This window comes from Ammospiza nelsoni, chromosome 4, assembly GCF_027579445.1.
Source record: "Ammospiza nelsoni isolate bAmmNel1 chromosome 4, bAmmNel1.pri, whole genome shotgun sequence".
Classification (NCBI taxonomy): Eukaryota; Metazoa; Chordata; class Aves; order Passeriformes; family Passerellidae; genus Ammospiza; species Ammospiza nelsoni.
In genome coordinates this window covers 4,988,995-5,008,396 of record NC_080636.1, presented here as the reverse complement: position 1 = coordinate 5,008,396, position 19,402 = coordinate 4,988,995, and the positions used below count along the sequence as shown (strand labels likewise).

At 46.7% G+C, this 19,402-nt stretch overlaps 1 protein-coding gene across 3 annotated transcripts in view; it reads right to left on the bottom strand.

The window, feature by feature from the left end:
- The window catches only part of PTPRA (protein tyrosine phosphatase receptor type A), a 131,592-nt gene that overhangs the window by 66,366 nt on the left and 45,824 nt on the right, over nt 1-19,402 (bottom strand). For all 3 annotated transcript variants that reach the window (XM_059470824.1, XM_059470822.1, XM_059470823.1), the window contains one exon: nt 2,575-2,646. Coding sequence is in view for 2 of the 3 variants with exons in the window: in XM_059470822.1 (XP_059326805.1) it covers nt 2,575-2,586 (12 nt within the window). In the remaining variant the exon portion in view is untranslated. The remainder of the gene's footprint in view (nt 1-2,574; nt 2,647-19,402) is intronic.

Sequence of the window (19,402 nt, the reverse complement as noted above, 5' to 3'; positions counted from 1 at the left end):
ACCAGCAGCACCCTGGTGATAAATAAACTTTCAAGTTACTGAGAGAACAAACACCAGAGGAAGGAGCCAACCACAATTACTGACTTGTCTCTCAGGAAAGACATTTCAGTTATTGTGGCTAGCACCGAAAACAACAGCTCGGGGAACCGGTGGAGGAAACCACACGTGTCAAGCTCTTCTGCAAATCCAGGGCACCCCAGCGTGGCTCCCACCTCCCCAAAACCTGCTGGCAGCACAGCTGGAGGAGGATATGGATGGTGCAGAGGTTGTGGATGGCTTTGGATGGGCTTTGCTGAAATAAGATGTGTGGTTTTAGCGCTCCCCCTCTCAAAAACACGGCACTGGTGTCAAGGGAGGGTCCCTTCCACACCCTGATGGTTTCTGCCCTTTTCAACAGCTCTGGCAGAGTTTTGCACACTCAAATACAGCTCCACACAATGCCACAGCTCCATCACACTGAGCACCTTGCTCTGATTGCTTTCAACACAGACTGGTGCTCTTCCCAACCCAGGACCTCACAAATAATGCTCCCATCACTCACACCTGCCCCTGATGCTCTGGGGGCAGAAGTTCTCCCCAGTTTCCGCCATCAAAGTCAATTTTTCAGAAAATAAACATATTGCACGAAGTATTGCAGATGAACATCCACTCATGCCTGCCCCTGATGCTCTGGGGGCAGAAGTTCCCCCAGTTTTCCCCATCAAAGTCAATTTTTCAGAAAATAAATACATTGCACAAAGTATTGTGGATTAACATCTCAATGTTTTTGCCTTAACCTTTTCTACTCTCTACAAAAAGGAAGTAAGATAATTGCAAGCAAATTTTTTAATGCCATCAGATTTAGTCAAATTTAGTGAGGACACCAGATTTAGCATCAGTGTAGAATTCAGAATTACATAAAAAAACTTGATTTTGTATGTGAAACCTGAAGTCGCCCAAAATTCCAGTAATTCTTTCCTTGCTTTTTCTATTCCTCTAAGACACCATAATTTTAAATATTGGATAATTGAGAGTCTGCAGCTTGAAGGTTTCTCCAAAACACCAGCTCTTTTTGGAGTTAGACTGATGTCACTGTAGCTCATTTGCTTAATTAGTGATTTACAGAAAGATCTCTTTAGGAGAAGGGGGAAACCTTTCAAATGAAAAGCTCCAAGTGCAGAATCAAGACACCATCCCCAATGACTGTTTACTCCCATCTTGTACATAATTTTGGGCCACACTACATCAATCAGCAGCTGTGACTGATGCCATTACACCTCCTAAATAAAAAGTGAACTCTGCAAGAGGCCAAGCACCGCTGAGTTTTTCCCTAACAGGAGGATGTTGCTTTTATAAAATCATGCTGGGATAAAGTCAGCCCACAGAATAAACACACAAATCCCAACGCTGCTGCACAGCCCTGGAGGAGTTTCCCCCTTATTTCAGCACTTTGTTTTGATCACTGCAGCCTTCCTTCCCCCAAGCACTTGGCTTTTGCTGATCACTGCACCCCAGCACACAAATCCTCCTCCAAAGGGGTGCTGGGGTACCATGGAGCACAGGGAGAGGGTTTGAACACATGTGCACGTTGCAAGGAACAATAATTCATGCAAATCCCTGCTCCAAGCAAATTCCACAGCAGTGCATCTTATCACAAGCCAAACAAAAAGCAGGAATAGGCTGGAGAATGGTAAACCCATGTTCAAAGAATTTGTTCTTGTTGCAGCTTGAATTTCCCCCTCTCCTTCCAACAGCTCTCTGCTGACACCAAAAACCAAGCAGCCATGAACTGAACCCACTAATCAGAAGTGAAAACCCAAATTGTGAGAGGAAGCAAAGCCTCTGCTCCAGGAGATATTTGGGAGTGGTGACCCTCTTTGCTTCAGGAAGAGGAGGCAGAGACCAGCAGTGACCATCTCAGCCTCCTGATGGTGCCTCCAAGCACAACCACCACAGCAGAAACAACCCAGCAAGGCAAGAATTCAGGTGTAAAAGCAGCACAAAAGCTACTCATAAATCCATTCAGCTCTGCTCACATTTGTATCTCCTTCTCCAAGTTTGTACAACAGTTTACTGCTTTTAAATCAGGGATTTTCCTCTGTTTCATCCATCAAGAACTGAGCACTCTCTTGCCATATTTGGAGACAGACCAGCTTTCCACAGACGCTCGAGATGATGAAAATAAACGAATAAAATATATCTTTAGTTCAAGTTTTCTTCTTTTTTTTTCTGAGATTGCAAGTTAGAACCTGAATTCCAACCCAACCACTGGGTTTCAGCAGAACAAAAAAATCCCTGTGCTGAGTGCTCTCAAATAAGAGTCATGTCCCTTCCAACTCTGCACCAACAGAGACCTTATTATCCTCTGGGGGAGGAAGTCAGATTTTTTCCACTTAGTTACATTCCCAGGTAGTTCTTACATAAGATTTCCCTTCCATCTGTGTTTAAAGGGACACTTTAGCACAAGTTACTGCTTGGCCATAGAGCCATGGTTGTGTACTGAACCCCAAAATAAACCAATGACCACTGGCCAGCACCATTTTATTGCAAGGACAGGACAAAAAAGATGCCAAAATTACCAGCACCTCTTCCTACCTTAATTATCATCAGTCAATCGTCCACCTGCACTTCATTAGGAGCCCATAAAGGTTCTTCCAGTGCTGCCCCCTGGAAACAAACAAACAAAAAAAGCTTTTAGAACCAAAGAAGAGAAATACAGCAACATTTTAGGGAAACAGCATTTTTACTGCTGCCAACAAGGCAATTCCGCTCCATTTTACCAGATGCAAAATGCAATTTTTTATTATTGCTCAAGCTACAGACACACACGAAAAAATGAAAATAACTTTTAAGTACACAGAGAAAAATTGGGAGTTCCCAGGGTTAAAAGTGCTTTTGGGAAGAGGTGGAAGGAGGGAATTACAGAGCAGCAGCAGTTACAGATGAAGGGACTCTGATATTCTCAGCTTGGCCTGACAGATGCACTGCTGTTTGGGTAAAAGCAAATAAAATGTAGGAGGGTCCAGAGCTAGAGGGAATAGATAATTGCTGTTGTAGTGAGGGCTCTTCTGAGGGTGTATTCCCCCAGACAGAAGTAGTTTGGGCATTGGGAAAAGCAGTTCTGTGTGTTCATTCACTCCCACCCCAAGGGAAGGGGACAGAAAGCCACATGGAGGTCACCAGGATTTCTGGTGGCCACATACCCATGGGACAGCCACCAGCCCAAACCTCTCTGGATACAGACTCTGGCTGTAGGATCAAGTGTGATCCCATAAGGAACAGGCTGGAGACCTGCAGGGATGTTTGTGATGTTCCCACACTTGCACAAACCACCTCCCTCCCCACCAGCTCTTGGGTTTGGGTTCCTGGCTCCATCAGCCCAGTCACACCACGGGGCTCACAGCTCACCTGCCATGCCCACACTGCTCCTGGCTGTTCCCCACTTTTACAGGACCAGCCAAGTTGTCTCCAGTCCCTGCATCTCAGTTCCCCTTCCCAAAATATTTTTTACCCACATCAGCTTTGAGGCAGCAGCAGCAGCAGGGCTCCTTGCAGGATTCTGCAGAGCCAACCCCCAACTAATCCCATCTTCTGGGCTGCTGCTCTAAAGCACAGAATTAGAGACCTGAGCACAGAATTAGAGACCTGAGGCACTTGTAGATTTCGAGTTGAATACATTTAAACCAAATTAATTTAATTTTTTTTTTCCTATCGACATCTTTGCTGGCCAGCCTTGGGCAGGATGTGACCCAGCCATCTGCTCTGTCAGGGCCAGGAGCTGTGGAGCTCAGACATAATCCCTGGGTGATCTCCTCATTGTTTTCCATCCTGCTCAAGTGTTGACTCGAGCACTTGTTCAATTAGACAAGCCTCAGCACTGCAATCAGATGGGCTCACAGGGCTGATTTTCTGCCTCCACTGAGAAGAAAAAAAATCTGATTTAGTTCTATGTGAGTGTGATAGAACTGGGAGCTTCAAAGCAACGAGACCTGGAGATGATGTCTGCTCTGAAGCCTGCCAGAATTGCTGCTTAACCCGAGCAGACCAGCAGCAATTCCATTGTAAGAGAAGCTGTGAGACAGAGCAGATTAAAGACATTGGATCTGCCAGGGAGGAGGAAAGCTGGGTTATTTTCCTGATACTTCTTTTTTAAGGGAGCTGGAGAACAGCTGAGGTATTTGCTTTCTCTTGGCTCTGGCTCTAAATGAGTGACCCCAGATGTGCCAGACTCGTTGGTATTCCCACATCCCACTTGCATTTTCTTCCTTATGACCCAGCATTTCCCAACACCTCTCAGAGCTGCTGTCCTGGGGCAGAGGGGTCTGAGGGCTACAGGAATTCAGTCCAGCCTTCAGCCTGTCCTCTCCTCCCTGTGCATCCTGGCATCCTTTGGTTAGCTCCATGCATTTCAACAAAGCAGTAAATTTTATGGGATCCAGTCAGGAAGTTGGCATAAGCAAATGTGCTGTCAATATTTTCATGGCCAATTTATTCCTTCATTCATAAGGCTGATAGATTCCAAACACAGCTTTGGGTGGTGCTGAATGAAAGAGAATCACAGAATGATGGAATGGTTTGGGTCAGAAAGGACCTCTGGAGATGATCAAGTCCAGTGATCTTCTACCACTACCTCAGGTTGCTCCAAACCTGCCCAACCTGGCTTTGGGCATTTCCAGGGATGGGAAGTCCACAGTCTCCCTGGGTAAATATTTTCATGGTCAATTTATTCCTTCATTCACAAGGCTGACAGATTCCAAACCCAGCTTTGGATAGTGCTCAATGAAAGAGAATCACAGAATTATGGAATGGTTTGGGTTGGAAGTGACCTGTGGAGCTGATCAAGTCGTGTCACTGCCATGGACAGGGAAACCTTCCACCACCCCAGGTTGCTCCAAACCTGTCCAACCTGGCTTTGGGCATTTCCAGGGATGGGAAGTCCACAATCTCTCTGGGTAACTTGTGCCAGGGCTCATCACCCTCAAACCAAGGATTTCTTCCTAATATCCCATTTAAATTTATTCTCCTACAGCTTAAGCTCATTCCCCCCATCCCATCACTCCATGCTCTTGTCCAAAGTCCCTCTCCAGCTGTTTTAGCCTCTCTAGGTGCTGGAAGGTCTCCCCAAAGCCTCCTCTTCTCCAGCTCCCACCATCTGAGAGTTCAAAGGGAATCAGCAATGAAGCTGAGTTTTCCCAAAGCTCCTTGCAAGATAAGGACAGCACGTCCTGCAAGAGGAGTGCACACAAAACCCAGCAAATGCAGAGGCACAAGGAACACAAGAGAGCTCATAAATGCCAGTGGCACGTGTGTGAGCTGGCTGTGCCTTCAGAGGGCTGCAAAAAGGGAGCAGAGGCAGGAGCAGAGGGGGATTTGGGATGTGTGACTTGCAGCGAGTCACAGCCCTCACTCCTTGTGACAGGTACAGAGCATGGTGAGGCACTCGAGTATGAGAGCAGGAACATCTCATGTTGTACACACTCCCAGGAGTGTCTTACATCACATCTGTTCTTAGAAATTACTCACTGGCCTCACAGAAACCAGTTTCTGTGCAGAGAGGAAGTGTGACTGCCAAGGAGCAAGAGTGGCACAGAGCTGTGTCCCACATTTGGCTCCTGCAGCCCCACACATCCTTCCCACTCCTCTGCCTTTCCCTGACCCCACCGGGCCATGATGTGCCAGCAGTGAAATCCTCTTGCCAGATAATCCTCCCAAAATCTGCATCAGGAGGATCTGGTGCCATCAGAGTGTGGAAAGCCATCCATGTAACCCACTGACCTTGGGAAAACCACAATAATTCATAATTATTATTTCTAAACCATTTGAATGCATTTGGATGAAAGCAGTTTAACCTGCTGTTACAGCACACCAATGGCAAGGAAGACATGCCAGATATAGGAAGGAACTTTCATTCTCTACCACGAAAATTCAGTTTTCTAACCCTGGTAGCACTGGAAAATCCAACACTGACCTGCTCCAGGTATTTCTGACAATCAAAAGTTGATTCAGAAAGAAATTCCAGTTACGAAAAAGACCATTGGACTCAGGGTCAAGTGTCTTCCAGGATGGTTAGAACCACGGAATATCCTGAGCTGGAAAGGACCCATCAGAATCACTGAGTCCAACTCCTAACCCTGTGCAGAACACCCCAAGGATCCCACCCTGTGCCTGAGAGAGCTGCCCAAAAACTTCTCCAACTCAGAGAGGCTTGGTGCTGTGCCCAGCTTGTCCTGGTTTTGGCTGGGAGAGAGTTAATTTTTGGGATAGACTTCATTTTCTTCCCAGTAGCTGGTACAGTGTTTGAGATTTAGGATGGGAATATTGGTTAGCTCTGTGCATTTAAACAAAGAGGTAAATTTTATGGGACCCAGTCAGGAAGTTGGCATAAGCAAATGTGCTGTCAATATTTTCATGGTCAATTTATTCCTTCATTCATGAGGCTGACAGATTCCAAGCACAGCTTTGGATGGTGCTAAGTGCAGGAAAATCAGAGAATTTCACAGGTGATGGAGACCATGACAGATTAATAGGAACAAGATGATCTTTAAGATCACCAGTTTGTGATTGTATGGAAAAAAAATCACCTATTTCTTTTATTAAAATGAGGAATACAAGGTTACAGTCTGAGAGGGTTTTTTTTGGAAGAACCCTGCTGAGAACATGCTCTGGGAATTCAGATGATGACAGCAGTTTTGTTATTTGGGAATAGTAATGGTATAAAATACAAAAATGGTTAAAAAACACAAAAATGCTCAAGATCAGGGGTTGGCAAAGGTGGCCCACAGCTCCAGAGTCCTTCATCCCCTATTAAAATAATGAAAATAACAGGAAGGCAGGTATTATTTGTTGGCTAGACAGCCCCAAATCCCACTGCCTGTTAATCCACCTGAAACCCAAGTGTATCAAGGCAAATTAAAGCTGCCTTTAATCCATGCAAATCTCAGCCCAGGAATCCTTTATTCTCTTACCTCCTGCCATGAGTTGAGCCCTGCCCTGCACCCCATTCATGCTGCCAGAGCAAAACAACACAAAGCTCCATATTTTAGTAATAGAAAGAAGGAATTTTTGGATTTTTCACACATTTTGGGATTGGGAAGCTTTGTGCTTCATTGGCTGGGTGAGACCAAACCCTGTTCCACCTGTGCTTGGTTTAATCACATGTATCGACACACATAAATTAGGGCAATTTGTGCATAAATTAGGCAGCATCATTATGCTAATTGGGCTGCTGTGATTGTGCTGAGAGTGTTTGCAATCTGCCATAGTCCTGTGGGATGGCTCTGTGAGGGAGCTGCTGCCTCTGAAAAGGCTGGAGCTCCTCCGGGATCCTGCTGGGGCAGGCACAGCCCCACAGCAACCCAAAACAGGAGGAGAAGGGGTGAGGGGAGCTGGTGGGATCTGCTTCCTCTGCAATGCTGGTTTCTGTTCTCTGGGTCCTAAATATCACATCCTAAACTCCCCCAAAACTGATGCACGAAACAGGTGGGGTTATAGGTGGCTGCTGGAAAAACAAACCCCTGAAGTGTGTGTAAAGCAAATAAAGAGCAAGAGACCCAAATCTCTTGCACTTTGTATCAAATCTATGTGAAGAAAAGCATAAAAACAGAGCCACTCCAATTCCACCTGAATTGCAACAGAGGTAGGAATGGTTGCTGGGATCAGGGAGGTATCATAAGAGTTACCTGATGATCCCTGTTCTAAAAGAAAAAAAAAACAACAAAACCCTAAATCTTTCCAATGGAATGAGCAAGGATATGGGAGGAACAAATAAACTGCAAAGTGACTGCTTTTCCTTCTGGAATTGTAGAATATCCAGAGCTGGGGAGGAACCAAAAGGATCATTGAGTCCAACTCCTGGCCCTGCACAGGACACCCCAAAATTCACAGCAGAGCCTTGGTTAAATCATTAAATCACCATACACAGGCAGGTCTACCTGGAGTAGGTAACTATGAAGGGATTTTTATTAAGACCTTCAGGGGCTTTTGCCAAAACTTGGATTTCTTTAGCTATCCCACAGGTATCCTGCAGGGCTGTGGTTGTGTCCCTGTGCAGAGAATGGCTCTGCTGCTGCTGCTGCTCAGCTCCAGCTCCAGGGGCTGGTGCTGCACCACATCTCCCTCCTCCTTATGGACACCAGGGGATGCTCCCAAACTCATCCAATTTTCCTTCTAAAACTGGTCACTAATTTACCAAATGGGACCATTATGCTGGAAAATCCTCCGTGTGGGAATTGAGGTCTCTCCCTGCAGAGGGAATTCAAGGTTGGTTTATTCTCCAGGATCCAGCCAGGAGTTTTTCCTCTGACAGACGTGCTGGCACTTTGCCTGGCTAAAAAACATACAGCAGAAGAGCAGCAAGCACTGAGCTACTACTGCTAGAAGTGTTAAAAATCAACTTTGAGCAAACCATCTGGTAACTCTCACTGTGCCACAGGTGAGAGCAAACACAATACGCTCGGTACAGCACCAAAAATTCATCACTGCTCAGAGAATAAGGGTGTGAAACACCAAACCAGCCCAGGGGAAGCCTGGAAGAAGATGCCCAGAGAAGCTGAGGCTGCCCCATCTCTGGAAGTGTGTAAGGACAGGTTGGACAGGGCTTGGAGCAGCCTAGGATAGTGGAAGGTGTCCCTGCCTATGGTAGGGTGTGGAACTGAATGGTTTTCAATAAAGGTGGAAGGATGAAACACTAAAAAGGCAGAAGGACATGGGAACTGGGAGATGCTCCATAGCCAGCTGGAGCAGGGAGCAGAACTGAGCTGCTTCAGCTGCAGGGACAAAGGAATTAGTGAGATACAAAGGGAAAAAATATCTGTACTCAGCTTCCTTCTGCTCTTCTGCTGCTCCCCTGGAGCATGAGCAGCTGGGTGGTGGCTTTCCCCCCTCATCTTTAAGCAGAACCTTCTCTAAGTAGTTTAGCAGTGAAAGCAAACTCATCTCTCCCTCTGTGATGGAATATGGATCCTGGCATGGCCAACATCAGCATCCTAACACCCAGTAATTCCCAAGCCTCTCTGAACACCCTCCATCTTATCAAAACAAGAGCTTAAAAACCTCTTCTCTGCACTCTTTAGTGATAATTAGTTTTAGTCTGTCACCAGCAGATCAGTTTAGGATTGCAACTAAGCCAAAGGGATATGAAAAGGTTTTGTGCAAAGCCTCTCCACACCAAATCAAGTTCAAAAAAGGGAAAGACAAAACACGAGCTGGCTGCACCAGCAGCTCCAACAGTTTCTGCTGCTCAGAAGGGAACACAGCAAGATTTAATAAACAAGCTCAATAAAGTTATTCTTCCCTGTTTTATTTCCCCTTAAAGCATCAGCCCAATTTGGTTTTGTTTCCATCACAAACAGCTCCTTTAATCGTTCCTGACGGGAGCACAACGCGGGGCCCAGGGCTCCCCCAGCCCTGCCAGCTCCAGCCCATGGAGCTGCTCTGCCTCACCACAGCAATTCCTGTAATTCAAGTCAGGCAAACAATTCCTAGGCTGAAAATGGGACAGCATCCAGTTGTTATCTCCTTTCTTGTAAAAAAAAGAACTAAAAAAAAAAAAATCGAGCATTATTTACTCTACCTGCCTGTTTGCCGTGCTGGCAGTGCCACCACACAGGTGTGACAGCAACAAACGCTGCAGCTCTCACAGTTTTGCTGCTGGTGTCTCTCCTTTCATCCCAGCAAACAGCCTGTCAGAGCTAAAGGAGCAGCTGAGAGCAAGGAAAGCATCCAGCGCTCTCCTGACAGCTGAACAAGCCAGCACATTCCAGGAGGAAAAGCTTTGCTACTCTTCTAAACCACGGCAACTCCTTCTACAGGTGGTCTTAAAAGTCTGTTCCAACATTAATGGTTCTGTAATTCTAATATTCTGTAATTCTAATCTAATTAATTTTGGTCCTGGTCCTTGCATGTGGCCTCACTGGTGTTTCTAACCTCATTCATCTGTACCAATCCAGCCTAGGATTTCCATCGACAAAAAAAGTATTAACAACCAAAAACCCCCTCAGTTTTCTTGCAGACACATTAATTGTGGACCAATCCCACCCCGGTGCAGACAGCAGCCCCTGGCCAAGCTCAGGAACTGTGCACAAATGGAGGTGAAAGGCTTTTGTTTGAATGGCTTTGCTCACCAGGACACACCTGATAAGAGCCTGCAGCAAAGCCACACCCCGAGATAAACCCGGCGGGCTGAGTCTCCCAAAGGCAGCTCTGCATCCCGGGCAAGGGCTGGGAAACAAACACCCAAAGAAAACACTCTGTGTGTGTAACAGGCCCATTTCCCTTGGCAAAGCTCTCTGCTTTCCTTGCCCTGCCCTCTCTGTGCACACAGAGCAGCCATTCCCTGGCATTTTCTGCTGCCGTGCATGGGATGCAGGGCTGGTGCCTGATCCCAGAGCAGGAGCACCCCAACATCTCCTGGTGCCTGTAAAATTTAACCTTGCTGGTTTTTACATTGGAATGTGCAAAGAGACAGGGCAAAGGTGTTTGAAAAGAGGCATCCTTTGCAAAGAAAAGTGATGCAGCTGGGAGAAGAAATCCCGGGATGCAGAGGAGGATTTCTGCATCTTTAAGAGCCAGGCTCTGGGAAGCCAATGGATGCACAACTCCAAGTGAGAGGCTTTGATGAGTGAAGATCTGACAGTCAAACACTGGCATACAGAATTATGGAACGTTTGGGTTGGAAGGGACCTTAAACATCACCCAGTTCCACCCCTTGCCATGGGCAAGGACACCTTTCATTATCCCAGGTTGCTCCAAGCCCTGCCCTGCCTGGCCTTGGGCATTCCAGGGATCCAGGGGCAGCCACAGCTTCTCTGGGCACCCTGTGCCAGGGCTCAGCACCCTCAGAGTAAAATCCTTTCCCCAATATCCAGTCTAAACCTACTCTCTGCCAGTGCAGAGATCATTCCCCCTGTGCTGTCACTCCAGACCTTGCCCCAAATCCCTCTCCAGCTCTCCTGGAGCCTCTTCAGGCACTGGAAGGTGCTGGAAGTTCTCCCCTGAGCCTTCACTTTAATGAGCTGACCAACCCCAGCTCTCCCAGCCCGTTTCCATAGGAAGCCTGGGCCATATGGATGTGAGCAGACACACAAACAAGCTGTGACCCTACCTGAGCACACCTTGGGAGGGCACCTTGGGTCTTCCTGAGCTCCCACCAGGGCCACCAGAGCTGCCCAACGTATCCCACACAGGGCAACGCGCAGCCCAGTCACTGAGGTCTCATTTCTAAGCAAAACATTTGCAACCTTTCTATTCCTCTTCCTCTTTTGACTTCCTTAATGAATAAACAAAAGTCTGAAGGGGGGAAAAAACCCACTTGCAGCACCAGTTGTCCTCTGCACAGCCTGGGTTTGCTGGGAGCAGCTGGGAAGGGGAATGGACACGAGGTTTTGAGCAGTGCACTGGGGACAGAACCTCACAAAATGCTTCAAGGGCAACTCCTGCTGATGGATCAGGGCTGGTTTCATTTTTGGGAAGGTCTTAATCTGATCCACTTCATAAACAGAGCAGGTGGAACACACACCAGGAGTTTGCAAGAGGCTGTGCTGTGTCCTGTGCATTTTGGGAGTGAATAAATGCAGTGGAACAGGGTGGCCAGAGCAGCTGTGGCTGCCCCTGGATCCCTGGAGATGTCCAGGGCCAGGCTGGACAGGGCTTGGAGCACCCTGGGATGGTGGAAGGTGTCCCTGCCATGGGAGGGTGTTGGAATGAGATGGTCTTCAAGGCCCTTCCAGCCCAAACCATTCCAGGATTTTATAATTTGTGCTTTCCTAAAACTTTGGGAAATAAATCCCATATCCCATATCATGCTTTTTGCTTGCCAAATGTCAAATTCAAGAATTTCCTTGTCTGACCAAGGGACACACGGGTTGTCCCAAACCTACATCCCACCTTATTGCCACTCCCTGCTCTGTTCACCGGCGCAAATCACAGTGATGGAAACGTCCTTGTTCCTGCTGGGAGAGGTTTCACTTGGATTTTCCTGCCCATCATTCCACCAGATCCCAGCCCACACCTGCCAAGCCCCAGGCAGAGATTTATCCACTTGAAAGCAAGCAGGATCTGGTTTTAAGACAGATCCACATAATGCAGGAGTCAAGTGGTGGTTTTGGCTGGGATTTTTGTGTGTGAAGGAGTAGGACAGGGAGAGGGATGAGGACAGGGAGTGACCATTCAGGAAGCAACCCAAGGATCAAGCTCCAGCGAGTTATAGCACTGGACAGCAACAGGATATTCTTCATTCCTCCCACAGATGGATTTCTGAGCTGTGGATTTAAATACAAAACTGTTGGAGCCAGGATATTGCTCAAATTTTGAGCTATTGTAGCTCAAAAATCAACAGTTCCCTTCTGCCCACTGACACCTGGGTCCTCAGAACCCTTTTCTGGGGTTCCTTTCTGAGGGCCAGGTGTCTGCATCTCCAGATGTGTTATCAGTGCTGATCAGGACACCCTGTGACACACCCACACACCCTGTGCATCTCAGCCCCATCCTGCTCCAGCTGAACCTCAAACAAACCCTCAGATGGTGATAGTGCAGAGTAAGGCTTTTAACAAAGCTAAATATGAGCAAAAAAAAAAAAAAAAAACCCAAAAAAACCAAACTAGAGCAGCAGCAACCAAATGAAAATGGGTTTCACTTCTGCCACTGTCACTGCTCCACTTCAGTGTGTTCATGAACGAGCTGCACCTCCAGACCTGACCATCAGGCTCTAAATTCATTGTCAAAGTAAAGTTTGTGGATAAATCCTCTCAATTTTATAGAATCATAGAATTATTTAGGTTGGAAAAGATCTCTAAGAATATCAAGTTCAACCATTCTCCCAGCACTGCCATGCCACCACTGACCATGCCCCCAAGTACCACATCCACATGGCTTCTAAATCCCTCCAGGGATGGGGACTCCACCCTTGTCCTGGGCAGCTCTACCAGGGCTGGACAACCCTTTCCATGATGAAATTTTCCCAATATCCAACTGTCGCTTTCTCTGTTTCTCTTTTCTGATTTATGTCCAGAGATAGCTCAGGGATGCCATTTGCTCAGTTTCTCGGCTGTTTAGGCTTGTAAGTTTTCTGTGCTGTCTAGGCTGTTTAGGTGGCCTGGAAAGGCCCAGGGATGGCCTTGAAGAGCCCGGCGCTTCAAAGGACGAGGAGAGACTTCTGATCTTGTCTCGGTCTTGTATTTATTAATTGTTTATCTAAAAGATTTTCTTTCAGCCCGACAGAGGTCTGCACAGCAAGTCAGCCATGGGCACACTCTGCAAGCCCCCGGGGCGGTCACTTATCTTTATACCCGAAGTTACGTGTACAATATTTATCATTTTTCCCCAATACCTTCTACCCTTATTAACCGGTGCACTTCTAGTAATAACCAATCCCAAAGTGCCACCATCACCACAGAAGATGGAGGCCAAGAAGAAGAAGAAGGACAGGACACGCCCCAATTCCTCCATCTTACTTCTTTAGACCCCCCTGTACCAAAATCCTAAACCCTGTGTTTTACACTCTAATTAACTTATCCCTTCACCATTCACCCAGTGAAACCTTCCCAGTCCTCATACAGGTGTCGTCTCCTGTGTCGGATCAAAGTCCAGCCACCAGACACTTCTGGCAACATTCCAGGACTCCCAAGCCCCCCAAGGGTGTTCTCGGCCACTCTGCACCTCCATCCTGAGGTGCTGAGATCCCACATCCAACCTGAACCTGGACACAACTCCCCCCCACAGGCTGGTCCAGTCCCTGTGGTAACTCCAGAGAGGGAAGGGATGGACACTCTGCAGGACCAGGCTCTTCTCTTTGCACCAAACAATCGTGTTGGCTCTGTTGTAGCTTTTAGGCTGGCTGAAATTCAGAGTTTTGACAATCTCCCTGCCCCACAAACACCACTGAAGTCCATGGGGACTCTGCAGACCTCAGGATGAGGAGAACTGGGGCACAAACCCTCATGTGCATCAGGTCTGGAAGCATTAAGGGTGTTACAATACAAAGGGGCTACAGGGCAAATTTCTGGAGGTGCAGCCCTGGAGGAGCCACCTCCTGGTCTACTCCACCCAGATTCCCAAAACCAGCAAAAGATCCAGGAGCTGATTTATCTCCTGCCACAGGTTTTGATGGTTTTTTGTGGAGATTCAGTGGACAGCAGGACTAAACCTGCAGGACTCATCACACCAGCACTGGGATCAGTCCAACTCTGCACTGGGAATCCTCCCATAGGAATTCTGTAACCTTTGGACATCCTGGAGATGGAAAGTGGAGCCAAAAGCCATGGATGAGACCTCCCCATGGATGGAAAAGCTGTGCCAGAGCTGTGGTGGCAGGTGCTGTGTGCAGCTGTGGAGCTTCCCTTCAATCCATCACTGTGATCTCCTGCAGCCTTCAGGCCACCACAGCTCTTGGTTCCCTTTGGGGGTTTCAGTTTTGTTTCACCACTAAAGACCCTACTCCAACTATACATTTTTTGCTTTGCTGGAAGTTTGCCCATAGCTCTGTATTCTTTGTTTAAAATACAAAATGTTGCTTTAAAAAGGAACAATTTTTGGTTTTGTTTTTGTTTAATTAAATTTAAACCCACACATTTTTGGTTCAAATTCACTCAGGTCCTTCCCTCAAGTGTCCAGCCAGGACTCTGCCTTCCCACACAAATATTCTGTCCTACCTTAGCTACCAGCTTAACTTGTTTGAGATGATTAATTACCTAAACTTTAAAGAAATAATTAACAGTGAAGGTGCCGAGTACTCAGACCCCCAATAACCCAGAATCACAGAATGGTTTGGGTTGGAAGGGACCTTCAAGACCATCCCAGGAACCTTAAAGACAGAGTCCAGGATGGCATCACAAGATCCAGGAGCAGCAGCTGGGATATGCCAGGCTACAAGGAAACATCTAAATCCAACTCTTGAGGTACACAGCTGCTCCTCCAAAAATCCTGGATGCTTCCCAAGCCTGAAGAAAAACAAAGAAATCCATCTGCCACCTCTTAGGGAAGGTAAATGCTCCAGGTAAGGCAGAATCCTGGGAAAAAGGAGGTTAATTTTCTTTTTCTTTTCCCACTATTACCCTGCAGCAAGAACAAACCCAAATGGTTTTGCCCTAATTTATGCCTCTTTTCTTTGCTATCCTAAACCTCCTCTATTCAAAGGAAGGTTTTGCTGCAGAAACTTTTACAGGTGGTAAAATCATACCAATCTGTGAGCAGGCAGGGTTGCACTCTGCATCCATGTAAATGAACAGCAAAGCTTTCAGCATTTCCAGGGGACAGGTTTTGCCACAGCTCCAGCTGGGGCTAAGTGCACCTGTGTTCCCACAATACCACAACAAACCAAACTGGAGATGATCCCTTCTCTATCTCTGACACGTGAAGCTCTTTTTTGCCTTCTAATAAACAAGATAATGATTTTTGAGTGAGTTTGCCCTTGATCTGAGCAGCTGTTTCTCCAGTGCTGTTGATATTCAGCATAAACTGGATTTTCTCTCTCTGGATGCTGTTTATTCTGGTTGAATTTAGTTAGAAAAGTGCCATAAACTGAGAACAAGTAAACAGAATTGAAGTGCCAAGACATTCTGGGTATCAAATAGTCAGCCTCAAAGAGGAGGAATTTCTGGGATGAATAAAAAGAAAAACTTTGCTCTGAGGGAGATCCACACTTCCACACAGTGGGGAGGAAAGGACCTTCCTGAGCTGTGCAGAAATGTCCTGGATTATCCCAAATGACACACTGCAGCCATAAAAGCATTCCCGGGTGATGGACACACACATCCAAAGCTGTTTTCCATTTAAACAGGAGAGTGAGGGTGGCCTGGAAACCCTACATGCTCCTAAGGAGTTAAAAGGTAATTCTGGAGCCTGGCACAATTAACATTCTGGCAGAGTCTATTTAAATTGCAGGGAAAGTTGAGCTTGTCCAACTGGATAGTCAGACTGCAGGTTCCCCCAAACAGGGCTTTGATTCTCCAGCACAACACCCAAAATCCTCTCTGGCTTACATAAAACACATGTGGGATCACGCTCCCTGTTGCACAACACAGCTCCAGGGAGAATTCCAGGTACAGAAGTATAAACTGGAGGTCACTGCTCTGCCAGGGCTGAGGATTTCTCTGGCAGCAGAGAGGAGGACAGGCTGGTCCTGGTGGCAGAGCTGCTGACAGCAGCAGCACCTCCCAGGGCAAGGGCAGGGGGGTTTCACTCAAGCACAGCAGTCAATGACAAAAAATATGAGCAAATATCTGGAAAAAAAACCCTAAAAAGAAGTAGTAGTTTTTATGATCCAATAAACTTCTTATTTCTGCATCTATGCTGCTCCAGCACTCCCAATAATCACCACAGCTTTTACATCTTTTCTTTTCTCAGGTCCACTGCTCTGTCAGCCTGGACTTAAAATATGCTGCCAGGCTGAAATAAAACCTGACTGTGCTTTTCTCAGCCTGCAAAGGGCAGCTCAGCATGGGGAGGAGAGCAAAAGGTGTTAGAGAATCATGGAATGCTTTGGGATGGAAAGATCATCTCATTCCATTCCCCTGTCATGGGCTGGGACACTTTCCACCATCCCAGGGTGCTCCAAGTTTTATCCAACCTGGCCTTGGACACTCCCAGGGATCCAGGAGCAGCTTCTCAGGGCCTCACAATAGAGAATCTCCATCAAAAATCAAATCTAAATCTCTCCTCTTCTATTTTAAAACCATCCCCCCTTTAAAAAGTCCTGTATAAAAAATCACTCTCCCTCTTTAAATCCCTTTAAGTACTAAAATGCCCCATCCCCTGTGCACAGACCATTCATGGAGCTCCCAGTTATTCTGGAGGGGATGCCACACCACCCTGTCCCTGCTGCAGCTCAAAGCTGCTTTATTAGACTGAGTCTAGAAAGAATGAATGGGATCTAAGATAAAAAAAAAAAAAAAAAATTACTGAGCTCTGCTAGAGATCAGAGATCCCAGATTAGAAGCACAGAATGTCCTGAGCTGGAAGGGACCCAGGAGGATTATTGAGCACAACTCCTCCAAGAGGCAAAAATGAGTGTGCAAAAGGGACTGCATGGGCAAAAGCTCTGCAGAGCCCCAAAGGCAGCAGGGCAGGAGCACCCCTGAGCTGACACTGACACTTTTTGGAGCTTTGTCCCACACACACACTCATTCTGAAAGCACTGCTGATTGACAGGGTCAGCTCAATGGGCTCACAGGAAGGCCAGGGGAGGAAAGGGCTGAGCACAGGGCTCAGCTTCCCTCCTGACAGCAGAAAGCAGCACACACCAGCCCTGCTGCACAAAAGCTTTTGTTTTACATCTCTAAACCAAGCCCCCATTGCTGCTCTGGGACTGACAACTGCCCCTGCAAGCAGCGGGGCTCAAACCCAAACTGTGCGAAAACCCAGATTTTGTCGGGTTTGAGTCCTGAAAAATTATTTCATTCTTCTTTTTTTAAAGAAATGAAGGTAAGAAAAACAAATCCCAGAAGGAAAAGCCTCCCCTGGATGCTGCTGGAGGTCAAAAGTGACATTTAGTGATGCTGGGGCACGTCCTCACACCCCAGTGAGTTCCCCAACCTCCGAGCTGCTTTCACAGCATCACAGAACAATTTGGGTCAGAAGGGACCTCAAATATCCTCTAATTCCAACCCCCAAAACTCTGTTTTGGAGAGGAACAGCCTCCCTGAGCCAGGCTGTGCAGTTTCCAGTAGCAACTGTGCCTAATCCAGCCCTGAGACAAAACTGTCAGGGCTCATTCATACCCACGGCACGTGCTGGGCAGACTCTGGGCATGGCCACAACTACTGCATGGGGGATTTTTTTCCCCCAGTTTAAGCTCATTTTAAGAACACTTTTTAAAATAAAATAAGCATATTTAAGTAAGATTTTTTATAAATATAAAATTTTAATAGATGAGGTTGTGTAAGCTTTTCCCTCTGCATGTTCATAGCATAAAATACATTTATTCAGTGTTTTATTTTCACAGGATTGGAGAAATCAACAAAAAAGGAGCTGGTTTGGTGGTGAAATTCTTGATTTAAAAAAAAAAAAAGAATTGTAAAAAAGAAGATAAAAATCATATTGAAGAGGATTAAAGCAGCAGCTGCTCTGCCCTGTATTCAGGTCACAGCACCAAAAAGATGCCTAATTGACAAAATAATGCTGGGATCACGTCACCTCTTAGGTACTGACAGGAGGCGATGTAAAGACTGAAGCAAAACAAAAAAATAAATTGTTTTCTAGGAAAGTTTCAGAAGAGGCAAGTCACCAGATACAGGGGTTAATGAACCAGGAAGAAATGTCACTGAATTGCTAATGCAATTAGCAATTATTTTTGGTAAATTCTTCCAAAAAATTGTTTTTCTATTTTGAATTTGAGGTATGTGGTAGGTGCACAAACACAAATATTTGTCTCTTTTGCTCTTTGGGCATATTTAGCACCCAGCACCAGGTGAGGAAGGGGACTTTGAGCAGCTTTTCAGCATCTCCAAGGACGTTGGGGAGAAGGGAGAGCCCGGCTCTCACGGAGGTGATGGGCAGAAGATGAATTGGGACGTTCAAGGTGCAGGGAGAAGCTTTTCCACCATGAGGTCAGTCAAGCTGGGTGCCCAGAGCTTGGGCAATTCCATCCCTGGAGGTTTTCAAGATGGAGAAAGCCCTGAGCAAATTAACAGAATAAAAAGTTGGAAAAGCCCCCCAAGATCACTGAATCCCCCAGCACTGCCAAGGCCACCATTAAATCATGTCCCCAAGTGTCACATCCACATGGCTTTTAAATCCCTCCAGGGATGGGGATTCCAACACTGCCTGGGCACCTGTGCCAGGGCTGGAGAGCCTTTTCCAGGCAAAAATATCCAATTTAAGGATAGGATATTCAGCCTGAGGCTGCTCCCTCTGCTCCCGTCCCTGTTCCCTGGGAGCACAGCCCAATCTCCCCTGGCTGTCCCCTCCTGTCAGGGAGTTGTGCAGAGCCACAAGGTCTCTGCAAACACACACATACCTGGATAATAGAATTATTTTATTCTGTATAAAAACCTGTGTAAAAAGGAACAGAGTTTGTTCCTTTTTACAGAGGTGTTCCAGCACCTTATTAGAGACATAGCCCAATGCCATGCTGTTAAAAACCTTCTAGAAAACAACCTCAAGTCCCCCTTTTCCATGTCACCCCTTCCTGAGTTTCCCCTCCACATTCCAACAGTGCCTGCCCTTCGCCTCCCCAGCCAGCCTGGAGAGATGTTATTCTTCTCACCAAATAAAAAACCCCAAAAAAACCCCCCCTCGATTATTTATGCTGCTCTTTGAACAACACAAGCTATTGTCAGGCAGTGTTTTACAGCTCTGAATGTCACATTGAGAGTCTGGTCATGCCAGGAGAAAAGCCTGCCACTGCCATGTCCAGGCATAAATCCCTTTATTCAAAGCACCCAGAGCCCAGAGCTGGGTAAAACCTAAAAGGAAGCCAGTGGGTGTGACA